General features: G+C 38.1%; 1 protein-coding gene across 1 annotated transcript in view; it reads left to right on the top strand.

The window, feature by feature from the left end:
- The window catches only part of LOC135219756 (calcium-activated chloride channel regulator 4-like), a 411,904-nt gene that overhangs the window by 138,008 nt on the left and 260,806 nt on the right, over window positions 1-13,090 (top strand). The window contains exon 3 of the mRNA XM_064256802.1: window positions 8,105-8,338. Coding sequence (XP_064112872.1) covers window positions 8,105-8,338 — 234 coding nt within the window. The remainder of the gene's footprint in view (window positions 1-8,104; window positions 8,339-13,090) is intronic.

Below are 13,090 nucleotides of genomic sequence, written 5' to 3'. Positions count from 1 at the left end.
TTTCGTATTGCACCTCCTACATATGGGAGAGCTGTTATTTACATCTATCATTCTTTGAACACATCTGGTTCTTAGGGCCTGATCTTGTGCTGCTGTTATCATTCCTTCAGTTTCCTTCTTGAGCTCTCCCTTCTGTAGCCATTGTCATGTGTCATCGCTGGCTAGTTCTTTAGTTTGTCTCATGTATTGTCCGTGCATTGGTTTGTTGTGCCAGTCCTCTGTTCTGTTTGTCATTCTCCTGTCTCTGTATATTTCTTGGTCTTCGTCTACTTTTATCATAAAAATATAACGTAAAAATGATTTCCTCTTAATAAAAAGATAGAGAAAAAATTGGTAAAAATAATTAAAATCATTGACTGATTAGGCGGCAACACTCCTCTCCTGTCACATTACTTGACATATTTGACAGCTCTGGACTTTGGAGCTTCTATGAAGTTAGAAAGAAAGATGAGGGAAAGAATTTTTATTTGTAATTACAGTTGTATTATTATTATTGTTGTTTTTATTATTTGAAAATATTAATAAACATACATTTTCCATTAATATACTCTCATTTAGTAAGAGAGAGAGGAGTTATCCTTACTTGAAAGTGAAATGGAAAGGTTATTTTTATTTTTTAAAATACTATCACATACAAATTTTGTAATTACAGTTATATTATTATTAGTAATATCAATAAACATATTACATATAGTACTATGTACCTACCATAAAAATTCTTTTATCTCGGTAAAGAGAGAGAGAGAGAGAGAGAGTTTATCTTTCTAGTCTCTCAGAAATATTCATCTATTTCTCTTTACTAGCTACTGATAGTTCTCGGACAATTGTGTACTGGACAATGGCATCCTGGACTATTGCGTCTTGGACTATTGTGTATACCTGGAGTTATGCATACCTGGACATTAGCGTACTACCTGTATTTTTGCATCATTTTAAATATACCTTTATCCATACTGAATACTGCTTGAATATATGTATAGACATCTTTTATACAGTGCATATGTTTTATACCTTAAAACATTTAAAATTTTTATTTTGTTTGCTAAAAGTAATTCTATTTATACCTTTATCCATGCTGAATACCAAAGGACAAATATATAGTCATTAGTATTCTATTATTTTATAGGCAAGTTTTGTACATTTTTAAAACTTATATTTCATTTTGTACTGTTTTTAAGATTTATAAACATATAGTTATGTTTCTTCTAAAAGCCTAAAAGTGATCAAGATCTACTTTTTAATGATTTAAGATAAAAACGTTTAATCATATATCTAAAAGGTATGCATATTGTGAGCTACCCCTCGTAAGAATGACAATTTGTTTTTAGGATTATGTTGATTAATCAATGAATTGAGTCATATATTAACCTTTTTATTTTTTCGCCGAATGGGAACTCCTCTTTGATAGTTTTTCTTTTTCTTTGCCATAGCTTCTCTCTTTAAAACATCAATTAATTTCCAGATGGAAGGGTAATGACATGTTATAATGTTATAGTATTTTGAATTGCATTATGCCATCCTTCTAAACTGTTATTGGATCTTGGCAAGTCATTAACTGTTTGGTCATGAACATTCCATGTTGCAATAGAGAACGTTGATTGAATCCTATGTCCACTCTGACCCCTTTCCTTCGTGATACCGCTGTCTTAACCCAAGGTCGTATATCTTCTTACAAATTGATTTTGACAAATGGGATAGATAGGAAGTAATTGTTGCATTAGGAAATATTTCTGCAATACTCTTTCTTGACCCTACCTTAAAATTCATTAGTAATGATGTGAGATTGAGTTGAGAGTGAAGCTGCAACAAATTACTGAATAGTCAGTCGTAAATTTCTTTAGTCTTGTTGGGAAGCAGAGCAAAAACGGGGGAATACTGAGTTCACCCTCTTGGACATGAATGCAGTAAAGTTGATAATATATTTGTAGGCAGGTTTTAAAAGTTCCATCTGCTGTCCAGTTTTGAAACTATCAAGTCCTTCAAACTGTCCAGTTTTGAAACTATCAAGTCCTTCAAACCGTCTTCACTTGCAAAGATAAGAATTAAATTTTTGTTATTCACGCCAGTATCTACAGCATGAAACATTAGTCCACTCAGGAGATGACAATACTTCTCTGGGATTTCGAAATGACACCTTTCCTTTGGTATAGCTGGAGCATTTTGAGCCAACTGTTCCCAGCGACAAACATTCCTACAAATTGTCAAAACAGAAGGCTTCTGCCATGGAAACTTAGTCATGGTTTGACAGAGTTGTACCTACAACATTTGTGGTTGCCTCTTGTGAAAATATCACAGTTTCTTTCAGATTTGAAATTGACTCTTTTGCTTTGATTGCAGCAGCAGACGAATCATGATTATGATTTTTAACTCGTTACGTCACTTCATGGTTCTCAGTGCTCACTCTTGCTCTACAGGATTATATCACACCTTCAGTAGGTGTTTGTTCTGGTGGCATTCTTCGTATGGTAGTGATAACGATAATTTTCATCAACAAGTATATCTCCACCTGAGTTTTATTTCAAGAACTGTGTCTATGGCATGGCTTCAGTTTCTATAAAAAAAACGGTTCTTCAGAAAAAGCTAATAAAAACACTGCAATACAATACATTAAATAAAACAAATTAAATGGAATCACCTGTAGTAAAATAACATGATAACATCAGGAAAAAAGTAAAGAAATAAATAAGATACAATATAATACACCAGTAAAATAACAAGCAGAAATTTAGCTTGAATAAGTTTAAACCCAAAGGAAAGCTGAGGCTGGACTGACACGAATAACAAGTTTCTTACATTCTCCAGAGAAATAAGAAATTGTTTATAATTTTTGTTTCAGAGATTAGTAGTCCAGCAGTTCAGTGGCTTTATGCCTTAAATCTCATATCTACCTCGCAGCAATTCACTCTCATCTGTTAGCACTCATTGCTTATAATTAGCAATTCTGTAATTTGTAGTTTTGTTCACTGGTTTTGTGATTTAAGTTATACAGGTATGCAAATGTTCGGGTGCGCAAAATTCTGGGTATGCAATTGCCTTATACACAATAGTCCAGACGCAATTGTCCAGCATGCAATTGTCCTACCACCGCAACTAACAACAACAAAATTATTATTTTGTTTTTTATCTTCCAAAGATGTATTACCTTTACTAGTATTTTTAAAACACTATGAAAATGCACAGAACACATACAGTGTGCACGTGTGTTATTACCAGCTGGTTAAAGAGAGACTTCATTCGAGAGAGAGAGAGAGAGAGAGAGAGAGTGAGAATATCCTTTTACAGCAAAGATGGCAACAATTATTCAGACCCACTAAAATTCAACACTCCCCAACCCTTGCTGTCCCCCTCTCTTGAAGTCTGGAGAATAAAACAGTGATGTAATGGATTTTATTTGATTCTTACATAATTTTTAAATGTATAAACTAAAATCGTACAAATTCACTGTAGTATTTTCTTTAATGAATTTATATTATTGCTTTTTACATTAATATTATTTGAAAATTAGTAAATAATTTATTTATCATACAAAAAACATTCATCTCAGTATGCGAGAGAGAGAATTATTATATTATTTAATATCATTTAATCTTAATAAACTTAATACAGTGTTAATCAATATTAATATTTGAAAATTGTTTAATTATTTTTATCATAAAAAAGTATTGGGTCATGAAAATAACATCAAAACACACTAATTAGTGAATATTTAACAACGGAAAAACCTGCAAATAGGCATGTTCTCTGTGAATAATTTTTAGAGAGGTTCCACAGAAAAATCTGTGAATCTGGAGACTGCGAATACAGGGTTCACTGTACTTCATGTGAAAAAGATTACCGCAAATGTGGATCTATGTCTTCACAATTGAATCAGAGAGAAGTAACTCGCAATTCTGACCAGGGAAAAAGTCACCTCAAAGACACCAACCAGAGGAGACGGCTCCAATACCTGGAATGTTACAGAGGACTGAAAGAGTTATCCAGCTATTTCCATTGCTGCTCAGCGAGAAAGCCTATGCTTGCAAGGAAAGCTGGATAGTCTATTAGCCAAGAAGACATAGGGATTGTATTGCCTGAGGAACCATTGTTGTGCCAATAGCACTGAAGGTTGGGCTGGGGAGGAACTCCCCTCATTACTTTGGAAGAAGTTGGCAGGTCGTGCAACAGGCGAAGTCCTCCATCATTTATTTTCAGTTCGGGGTGAACAGTATTTGTTGAACACCTTACAAATTAGAAAAATGTAGAGAGAAGACACAAACTGTTAAGTTTGTCTGAAAAAGTCATTCTGATTGATCACAGTGGCCCATGGGTCAGGTGCAATGGAGCAGAAGAACTACAGACTTCTGTTGTACCGGGTGGTCAACAGAAAGATGATAGTGAGTCTACTGAAACATATCTCTGATGATTCTTCCAAGGGTGTGTGTGCATAGCACGATACAGGAACCGTAAGCGAGAGTCAAATGCCGCCCAGAGACCTTAGATCTCTGTGATGGCAGGACAGAGAGGTTCTTCACTACTAGTTAACCCTTGACTGAAACCCTTGACTGAGGAGAAACAATACTAAGACGAACAATCTCTGTGAGAAAGCAGTACCCTGCCCCTCACTTGACACCAGAGGCTGAGTTGCCTGCTAGTACATTTTATCCTGAAATGTATTTGCCTGATATTGCTATTGAGTGTGCTACAGTTACCCTCGAGCACTTACATGTTAATCGCTATAGGAGAGAAATGAAACCCTCTTGTTTGGTAATATATGCCACAACTGTGGTGTTATTTAACAACACCACTGGTACCTCAAAATCAAATCCTGAAACTCTTGGGAGCCCTGAAAGGCTACCTTGAGTTTCAGGATATTAGGTATGTACTACCTTGGTCCAGATGCATGTTGCAAGGAGAATATACAAGTACGTATATTCAGAGGCTCTTGTTGATCAACCATTAGCTTAATTCATTCCAGATAATTTGAGAGAGGAAAAGGATTAAGGACTGTAAGAAGACCCCCTTCATTCTGTAATGAAGAAGGAAGACAAAGCTGTCCTGAACGGAGGATTCTATGGCGACAGCAGGACACTGAAGACGACTAGCTCTTAGCCAAATAGGCTGTTCCCAAAATGAGAACACAGGAGAGGCGGAAGTTCTATGGAAGATGGCCTAGACCTAGAAGAAAGCAGGTACTTATCTTGAAGGATACCTACTTCTGAGTCTCAGCTGTGCTGTTATCAAGTCCAGAGACTCGATAGACAACTTTTCTTCAAGTACAAGCAGTGGGAGAACACGTGTACGAGCATTCTTTCTATGTCCTTCCTTCTGCCTTCTTCCCCATTGGAAAGAAGGTTAAAAGAGAAACACGTATGTGCGTTCTATTAGAAGAGAAAGAAGAAAGCTGGCTATTTCATGATCGTCCTTTGCAGCCTGAGATTTTAGGCCTTGCCCAGAGGACAAGGCAGACATGTCATGTTCCGTGACTTCCACGGAATCCACCTCTCTCTAAGAGAGAGAGCCAGAAACGAATGAAAGTTCGTTCCCAAGGGTTGCAATGACTTCAGGACTTACAAAAATGGAGGATCTGAATGAGGACAATGTCTCTTTCTTAGCACCAGAATGGCCCACAGGTTGCTGACCGGTGCTGGGTAGGCAAGAAATCTCATAGGAGACTGCCAGAAGGGAAACCATAATAGTGTCCTCCAGAGGGAATACCCTTTATGGCAACAAAAAAGTGTGAGACCCAAGATCGGTAAAGAAGAATCGCTCCTGTCGTGGCAGCAGAGGGGAAGAGAGCTTGATTGGGCGTCTCAAAACTCTGAATGAACTCCTTGTGTGGAGAAAAGGTTATCTAGTTGAGAACGCCTTCACAAGCAGGAATACAGTGCCCCTATGAAAACCCTTGTCTCTCCTGGAAGAGCAAGGGCCTAGATCAGTGAAGATTATTCACGGGAAGCCACAGTCCTATTCCTGAGATCAGTGTGCTGACGAATTGGCGCAAAGATCTCTGCTGAATGAAAATCAAGGGTATTTGTATCCCCAAGAAAAACCCTTGAGTTTTCCCAAGGTGCGAAACTCCCGATTTCCTTTCCTAAAAGGGAGATTCGACAGAACCCAATGAAACTTTCCTTAACTATTTTAGCATATGATGAGACCATCCGAGGATTAATATCTAGATATTAACCCTTGTAGCTGAATTCCAAAAAAAGAGACAAATTCATCTGAATTCTCTGTCTGCCTTGCACTTCTCAGAACAACCAAGGGGGTCAAGAAAACAGATAAGTAGAAAGGGCATTCCTACCTAGAAGAACCAGGAGGAGGGGTAGGTCTCAACTTGTGATGACTGTAGCATGAGGAAGGAGGGTGCTTATGTCATGGCAAAGCACCAACCTGAGGAGCGTAGAAAGTTCTCTAGGACAGAGTCGAGTGCTCAATTCAGCTGAACAGGTCATGTAAATGCAACTATGGGTACCCATCTGCTAAGAACTATCGCTTTCCTCCCATATGCGCGATGTAGTCTCCGAGGCCGAAGCCCCTCAGGAAGAAAGTTCAAAAGGGGATTCTGTGTCTGCTATCCTATGTGCTCGGACCCGAAGGTCCAATACACAGGATGAAACCTGACGAGGCACTTAAAAAAGTACTGGCAGGGAGTGTTTGAAAACAGTAAAGCCCTTAATCCGCTATAGTAGTGGGTAGTCTTTTCCTGAACCGAAGAAAGGGCAAACCTGTAGGCTCTTTTGTTTAAATCCTGGGTTTTAATAATTTGGTGAGTGTGAAGTTACAAGTTTTGTATAGGAGCATACTTTTATATCATGAAGGTATTTATTGTAAGTGACTGTCGTATTATAGGGCTTTTGGACCCAGGCCTAGGGGTCCCTTCATGCCACTTGTTTCATTTTGACTGAATTGAAGTGGTTTTCTCCACAAGACTGCTCTCTGGTGCACATGTATGAGGCCTTGCTCCCTGAATAGAATCCAACTTGTGGTTGTAGTAAAATCCAGAAAGGGTTCCGGATCAGGTAAGAATGTTTTGGGATTCACGTAAGAAACCTTTAGCTTGATTGGCTGAGTGGATTTTTGTCTAGCAGCACTACCCACCATCCTTTTTTTTCATGTGGGAATCAGCTAACTTTAGCAGTAGGTAAGATTCATCTCAAATAATATAAATTTTCATAATAAAATTTATTTTAATACTTACCTACTGTTAAAGTAGACTCCACCCAGCCTCCCCACAACTTAGTGGGCTGTCAAGGAGAATTCTGATTTGAGCTAAAACATTCAAAACACACCTGGTGGAGAACAGGTGAACTAGACAGTCATCTGTGCAGCCATTCTCTCCTTTTGAGATATAGCTAACTTTAACAGTAGGTAAGTATCCAAATAATAAATTCTATTATGAAAATTTTTATTTTTTAACATATATACAGAGGGTTTTTATTTTTATGCATATACTCTAGTAAATTCACATTAACCGTGCATCCAATGTCTAGGCCAGTCCCTTACGACTCTCCTGATTGGCTGTTGATAAGCCAATGATAGGGCTGAAAACCTAGTCTCTCGAGAGAGTTCACATAGGCAGGATGTATGTTCCACTTCTCTTTAGAGATACATCTTTCAAAAATATCCCTGAGGAGAGGTGGAACATACATCTTGTCTATGTGAACTCTCTCGAGAGACTGAGAGTTTCCAGCCCTCTCATTGGCTTATCAACAGCCAATCAGGAGTGTCGTAAGGGACTGGCCTAGACATCAGATGCATGGGTGATGTGAATCTACTGTAATATTAATGTTATATGTGTGTATGTTTATTATCTTTCATTTACTTATTTCTTTAAAGTAGTAATTCAGAATGGGTCAGGTACTTACACATGTCAGGCGAGGTTAGGCCAAAATGAAGAATAAAAGTTACTAGATCAGTGAGGCATATTTAAGAAATACTTTTCTCTCTGATCATCAAGGTTTAAAGTAATTAGTTTAGGGAAATTGTTGGGGTAAGAGCCCTTTTGAATCTTTTTATTTTTTGCATGACCTTTAATTGTTCTTTGTTAGTTATGTGCAGTACATTAAGATTTCTAGTGTTTTTGTTCATAAAAATGCTGTGCATTTTTTCTTGCTTTTTATTCCAGGGTGTATTCCAAAGGTGGGAATATGTAAGGGATGCTGTACGCCGGTTTATAATGACAAAAGCTACTGATGGCTCTCAGGTGGCTGTCATTTCATTTGGCAATTCATTGCCAGCAGTCCATCCTTTAGTTACATTGAATGCAACAAACAGGAAAGAGTTAAGTGATCTTGTTCAAGAGGATGCTGGTAGTGATACTCTCAAGAACTTGTCCCTTGGTATAAGTATTGCTGCTAATGTAAGTATTAGATGTTTTCAATACAAGCGTTTTTGACCATTAGTAAGATTTTACTCTCACAAAATTGCTTATTTTTTATTTTGCCTGATATCTATATCATGTTTACTGATACCCCATCCTCTAATGTTAGTTGGTAATGAAACCAATGTTAAAGAATTATTTTTATCTCAATTGTTTCTATATCAAATTATCCTTTCTGGAGTGAGAAACTTATTGAGTTTTCTTCACTTGTCAATAATATGCATTCTTTGCCGCAGTCATCATCTGCTCCAGGCCTTACACTTCCCTTTCTTCAAAATATTTTAGGTCTTACAACTGGTCTTTATCCTATTACTGCACTTCAGTATTTACTACTATTCTGTGGACTATCACTTTCTTCTCGTCACATGACCAAACCTTTTCAATCATTGAAATCAAAGTCTTTTCCAGTTCTAGTGCCTTTCATCTTTCAGTAGCTTGATCAGTTTTGCAAGTCTCATAAAGGCAGTCCCACCATAAATCTTAGCAATTAGTGGCCATAACTCTTTAAAATCTCCTTTATTTGAAGTATCTGTATGTGTTGCACAGAGACATACAGAGGCTGTATGTAAATATATAATCTTATGAATAAGATACTCTGATTTTCCAGTTCAAGCAATTATTTACACTTCATACAGTCCATATTCTCTATTCCTTCACGGTACAGCTTCACTATTCGTTATGATGGCAAGGTGACATTTTCTATGCCCTTCGAGGCCTGACCACACACAGCGATGGGCTTTTATCTGTCAATCAATTCAGTCTCTACATTTCATGCATCAAAACTTCCTTAATCCATGTATATTTTGTAACTTTTACCATCTCCAGAGCATCATGTTTTTTTTTTAGATACATCATATTAAATTCTCCCAACACCTCTCACAACATCTACACAACCACTTTTTATTTCATTTATTCTTTTGCTTTACTTCATGTTATCATAACGCTATCCTCCCCTCTGTTGAACTCACAGATCTCTTGAAGATCTCGTAAGACCTCATCCTTTGATTCTGATTTAGTTGCAGTGAGCTATCCAGACTTGTGAAGAATTCTTCAGTACTGTCTTTGAGTAATGTTCTGTACAGTTCTGTTTTCTTTATACAATTACATTTTCTTTGAAGGATGGTATTAAGATTTGCTTTTCTTTTTACCATGTTTTTGCATTTGCATTTTCATATAAGTAACTTAGCAAGTAATTACATACCTAAAAGTTTCTAGAATCGGCAGCTAAAATTTTGAAGTTTGGATGTCGCACTATTTTCTAGTGGCTAGGTGATTAGCCCCATCTACTTTCAGTGAAAGAGAAAAACAACTAGCAAAGTGGCTTCAATTTGTTTCTGCTGGCTGATGGCTTTACTACAGTTATTAGCTCCAGCTTTGTTTTGGAATTCTTTCTTTCAGGTTGACATGTCATAATGTGGTTAAGTATTCTTGGATTGTATAGCCTTATGGTATATTTAGATAGAATTAGGCTCTACTATTACTGATATTGACATTATTTGATCTGTTATTAACCTTATTCCTGATTATGACAGTTCTCCGACTTGACTATCATGTCGGACTTGAGTGCTTCTAGCTTTAGGTATTGCAGCAAAGGCTGTAATACATGACTTATGAAAGAAAGTTATGATTCCCACTGTGTGCACAGATTGAAGAGGACAGATGTGTTCAATAGATGTAAGATGTAGCGAATGTATGGATTGGGACACTAAGAAGTGGAAGACTTCTTAGTCTCAAGAGTAGAATTGACAAGAGATTTCAATTTATTGTTGAATATCTTTCACAGTTAGCCATGTCTGTGAAGGTCCCTATGGACAATGAGAATGTTTCAGAGCATCTAATGGCTCCTAGTGACAGTGCTGTGTCCATTGAGCGCCCAGTAGTGCCTAGTAGACAGTGTAAGTGCAGTGTTTGAGGAGGTGGCTGCCCTGCCCGCTGATTCTCCTAGGTGAAGGTTAATGATATACTCCCCTAAACCTGGGAGGAGTCGAACTGGTAGCCTAAGGGAGGTTGTCGGGGTCTGCCCATGGTTAGTCACCCCCTCTGCTAAGCCTGTTGCAAATTCCCAGGTTGCAGCCAGATGCCTTTGGAAAGGTGTAGCACTGGATGTTCATCATCTTTCATCGATTTCAGATGAGTTTTCCCATATGTCATTGGTGTTTTATGGATGTATCATGCCTGCTGAAAAGGCGTTAACGGGTATGTCTCAAAATCCCCTCAGTGCCATGTAAGAAAACCAGCGATCCCGTTTCTAGTCCTTGTCATTCTTGCAGTCATTGGGATAGCCTGAAACATTTTTCATCTGGTTTTCCTGTTGCAGAGAGTTAGAGTATGGCTTCCAAGCACCGTCCTCTTGTAAGCACTCCTTCTCATGGAGACTCATATCCTGAGCTCCCACAGACACTTGGATCTCTTCTAGTGCTCGAGCGCCCTATAGTGCCCATTTGCTCACCTTATAGCGCCGTTTGTTCAGCAAATTTGGAGCGCCCGTTGTCGTTGGAGTGCCAAGGAGCGCCTATCTGTGCAAGATCATTCAGTATTTTATGGTTCTTCAGCAGGAGCAGAGTTCCACTCGTTTTGATTCTGAAGAAGACTCACCAGATATTTCTTTGATAGTGGGAGCTCCTTCAGTTACCCTCCCCCTGCTGCTTGTGCTCATCACTCACCCTCTCTTCAGGCACCTCCTTCCATTTTTATGCTAACACCTTCTACAGTGGATCCATTTCAGTGCAAGCTGAGTAATATTTTAAACCTGCTTAAGAAGGCTCCTTCTGCTCCTCAACCACCAGACTTAGCCTTGTCTCCAGTTTCCTGAGATGAGGATGATGATGATGATGATGTCCTTACTCAAGATACTCGCCTATCAGCCTCCATATCCTTGCTTAAATATTTACTTGTGACTTTTCCTAGTTTCTCTTTTCCTGCAACTCCATCGTCATCTGCTTCTGCTTTTCTCATGGAAGCGCAGTCAGGAGATCCTTTGGAGCCACCTAAACTAGTCTTTTCTTCGTCTGCCAAGAAAGCCGTGAGTGACATTGATGGTTGGCTTTCAGAAAAGATGGATCAGGGTAAAGCCATCTTTGCTTTCCTCCTCCTAAATTATCTAAGGGAAGCTCCTTCTTCGGGAGTGTCTGCCTCCTCCCAAGGAGATTTCTCCTGTCTTGATGATTTTTCAAGGAGATCGCCTTTAATTCAGCAAAGATTATGTTTAGCTCTTCTGAGGTAGCACACCTCAAGAGTATATTCAAAGTGTTTGTGGTGCTTAGTTTTCTTGACTGGGTGGTAGGCACTCTTGCTCGTAAGGTTAAGGACTGCCCTTTCCTTACTGATGACTTTTCCTTTGACTATTGGGGGGTCCTGTCGTGTGTTAAGAAATGTGAGGGATAGTTTACAAGAGTTGGCATCCCCATACGCAATGGATGTAGAGAGAGAGAGAGAGAGAGAGAGAGAGAGAGAGAGAGAGAGAGAGAGAGAGAGAGTCAGGCACCTATTGTGCTCAGTATGGGGTCCAACCTGGAATGAGCTTAATAGATGCAAAACTGCATCATAAGTATACCATAAATAATTTTTATCATAATCATTATTTAGTCATACACAATATGAAAAAATACACACAGTACTTGGTGAATAAATAGTATTGCTTTACAAAAAAAAGGCAAATTAGTAATAATTTTAGAGATATGGTCAATGGAAAAAATCTGCAAATTAGTGAAAGTTCCTTGTGGAAAAGGGAATAATGTGTTCCACAAACATTTGCGACAAAGTGGACTGCAGAAATGTGAAATATGTAAAACTGTTGGGGCCACTGTAAAGACAGAGACAGGATTATGGTAAATTGGGTGTCATCAAGGATAGAGATGGAAATTTATTGTATAGGGATGAAGGCATTAAGAAGAGATGGAGAGAGTATTTTGAACAACTTTTAAATACTGAAAATGAGATAGAGGAGATGGGGAAGCACTGAGGGTGGAGGGACCAGTGATGGAGGTACAAGATAGAGAAGTGAAGAGAGCATTAAGTAAAATGAAGAGTGGTAAAGCACTAGGTCCATCGAAGTTCCAGATTGAAATGATCAAATTACTAGGTACAGAGGGGGAGAAATGCATGGTGGATTCATTAAAGAATTGCCAAGGGACTGAAGAGTCAATGGATAAATATATATAAATATATATATATATTATATATATTATATATATATATATATATATATAATATATATATATATATAATATACACACACACACACACAACCAGATGGGAGATGTCATGGATTGTGGTAACTACACGGGAATTAAACTAACAGAGCCTGGATTGAAAGTTTGAGAGAGGATTCTGGATGAGAGATTAAGAGAGATGGTAAAGATGGAGAAACAGCAGTATGGATTTATGAGAGGAAGAGGGATGAAAGGATGCCATCTTCATAGTAAGAGCTACAGGAAAAAGAGGCTAGAGAGAAACCAGGAGTTTTTAGAGGTTTTGGTGAGCAGTAGAGAAGATAGGGACAGAATAGTAATACAAGAAAGAAGGGGTTTGATTATAAAGCAGGCAGAAAAGTTTAAATACTTATGATCTACTTTAAGCCAAGAGAAAGGATGGGAGGCTGAAGTTGACAGTAGGATAAAAGCAGCGTGGTGGAAGTGGAGAGATGTAGCTGGAGTAGTATGTGATAAGAAAATAACAATGAAGCTAGAAGTCAGGATCTATAGCACGGTGATAAGACCAGTGTTAATGTAT

This window comes from Macrobrachium nipponense, chromosome 1 (genome assembly GCF_015104395.2).
Source record: "Macrobrachium nipponense isolate FS-2020 chromosome 1, ASM1510439v2, whole genome shotgun sequence".
Taxonomy (NCBI): domain Eukaryota; kingdom Metazoa; phylum Arthropoda; class Malacostraca; order Decapoda; family Palaemonidae; genus Macrobrachium; species Macrobrachium nipponense.
Note: the sequence above shows the minus strand (reverse complement) of the source record. Positions and strands in the feature narration are given on the sequence as shown.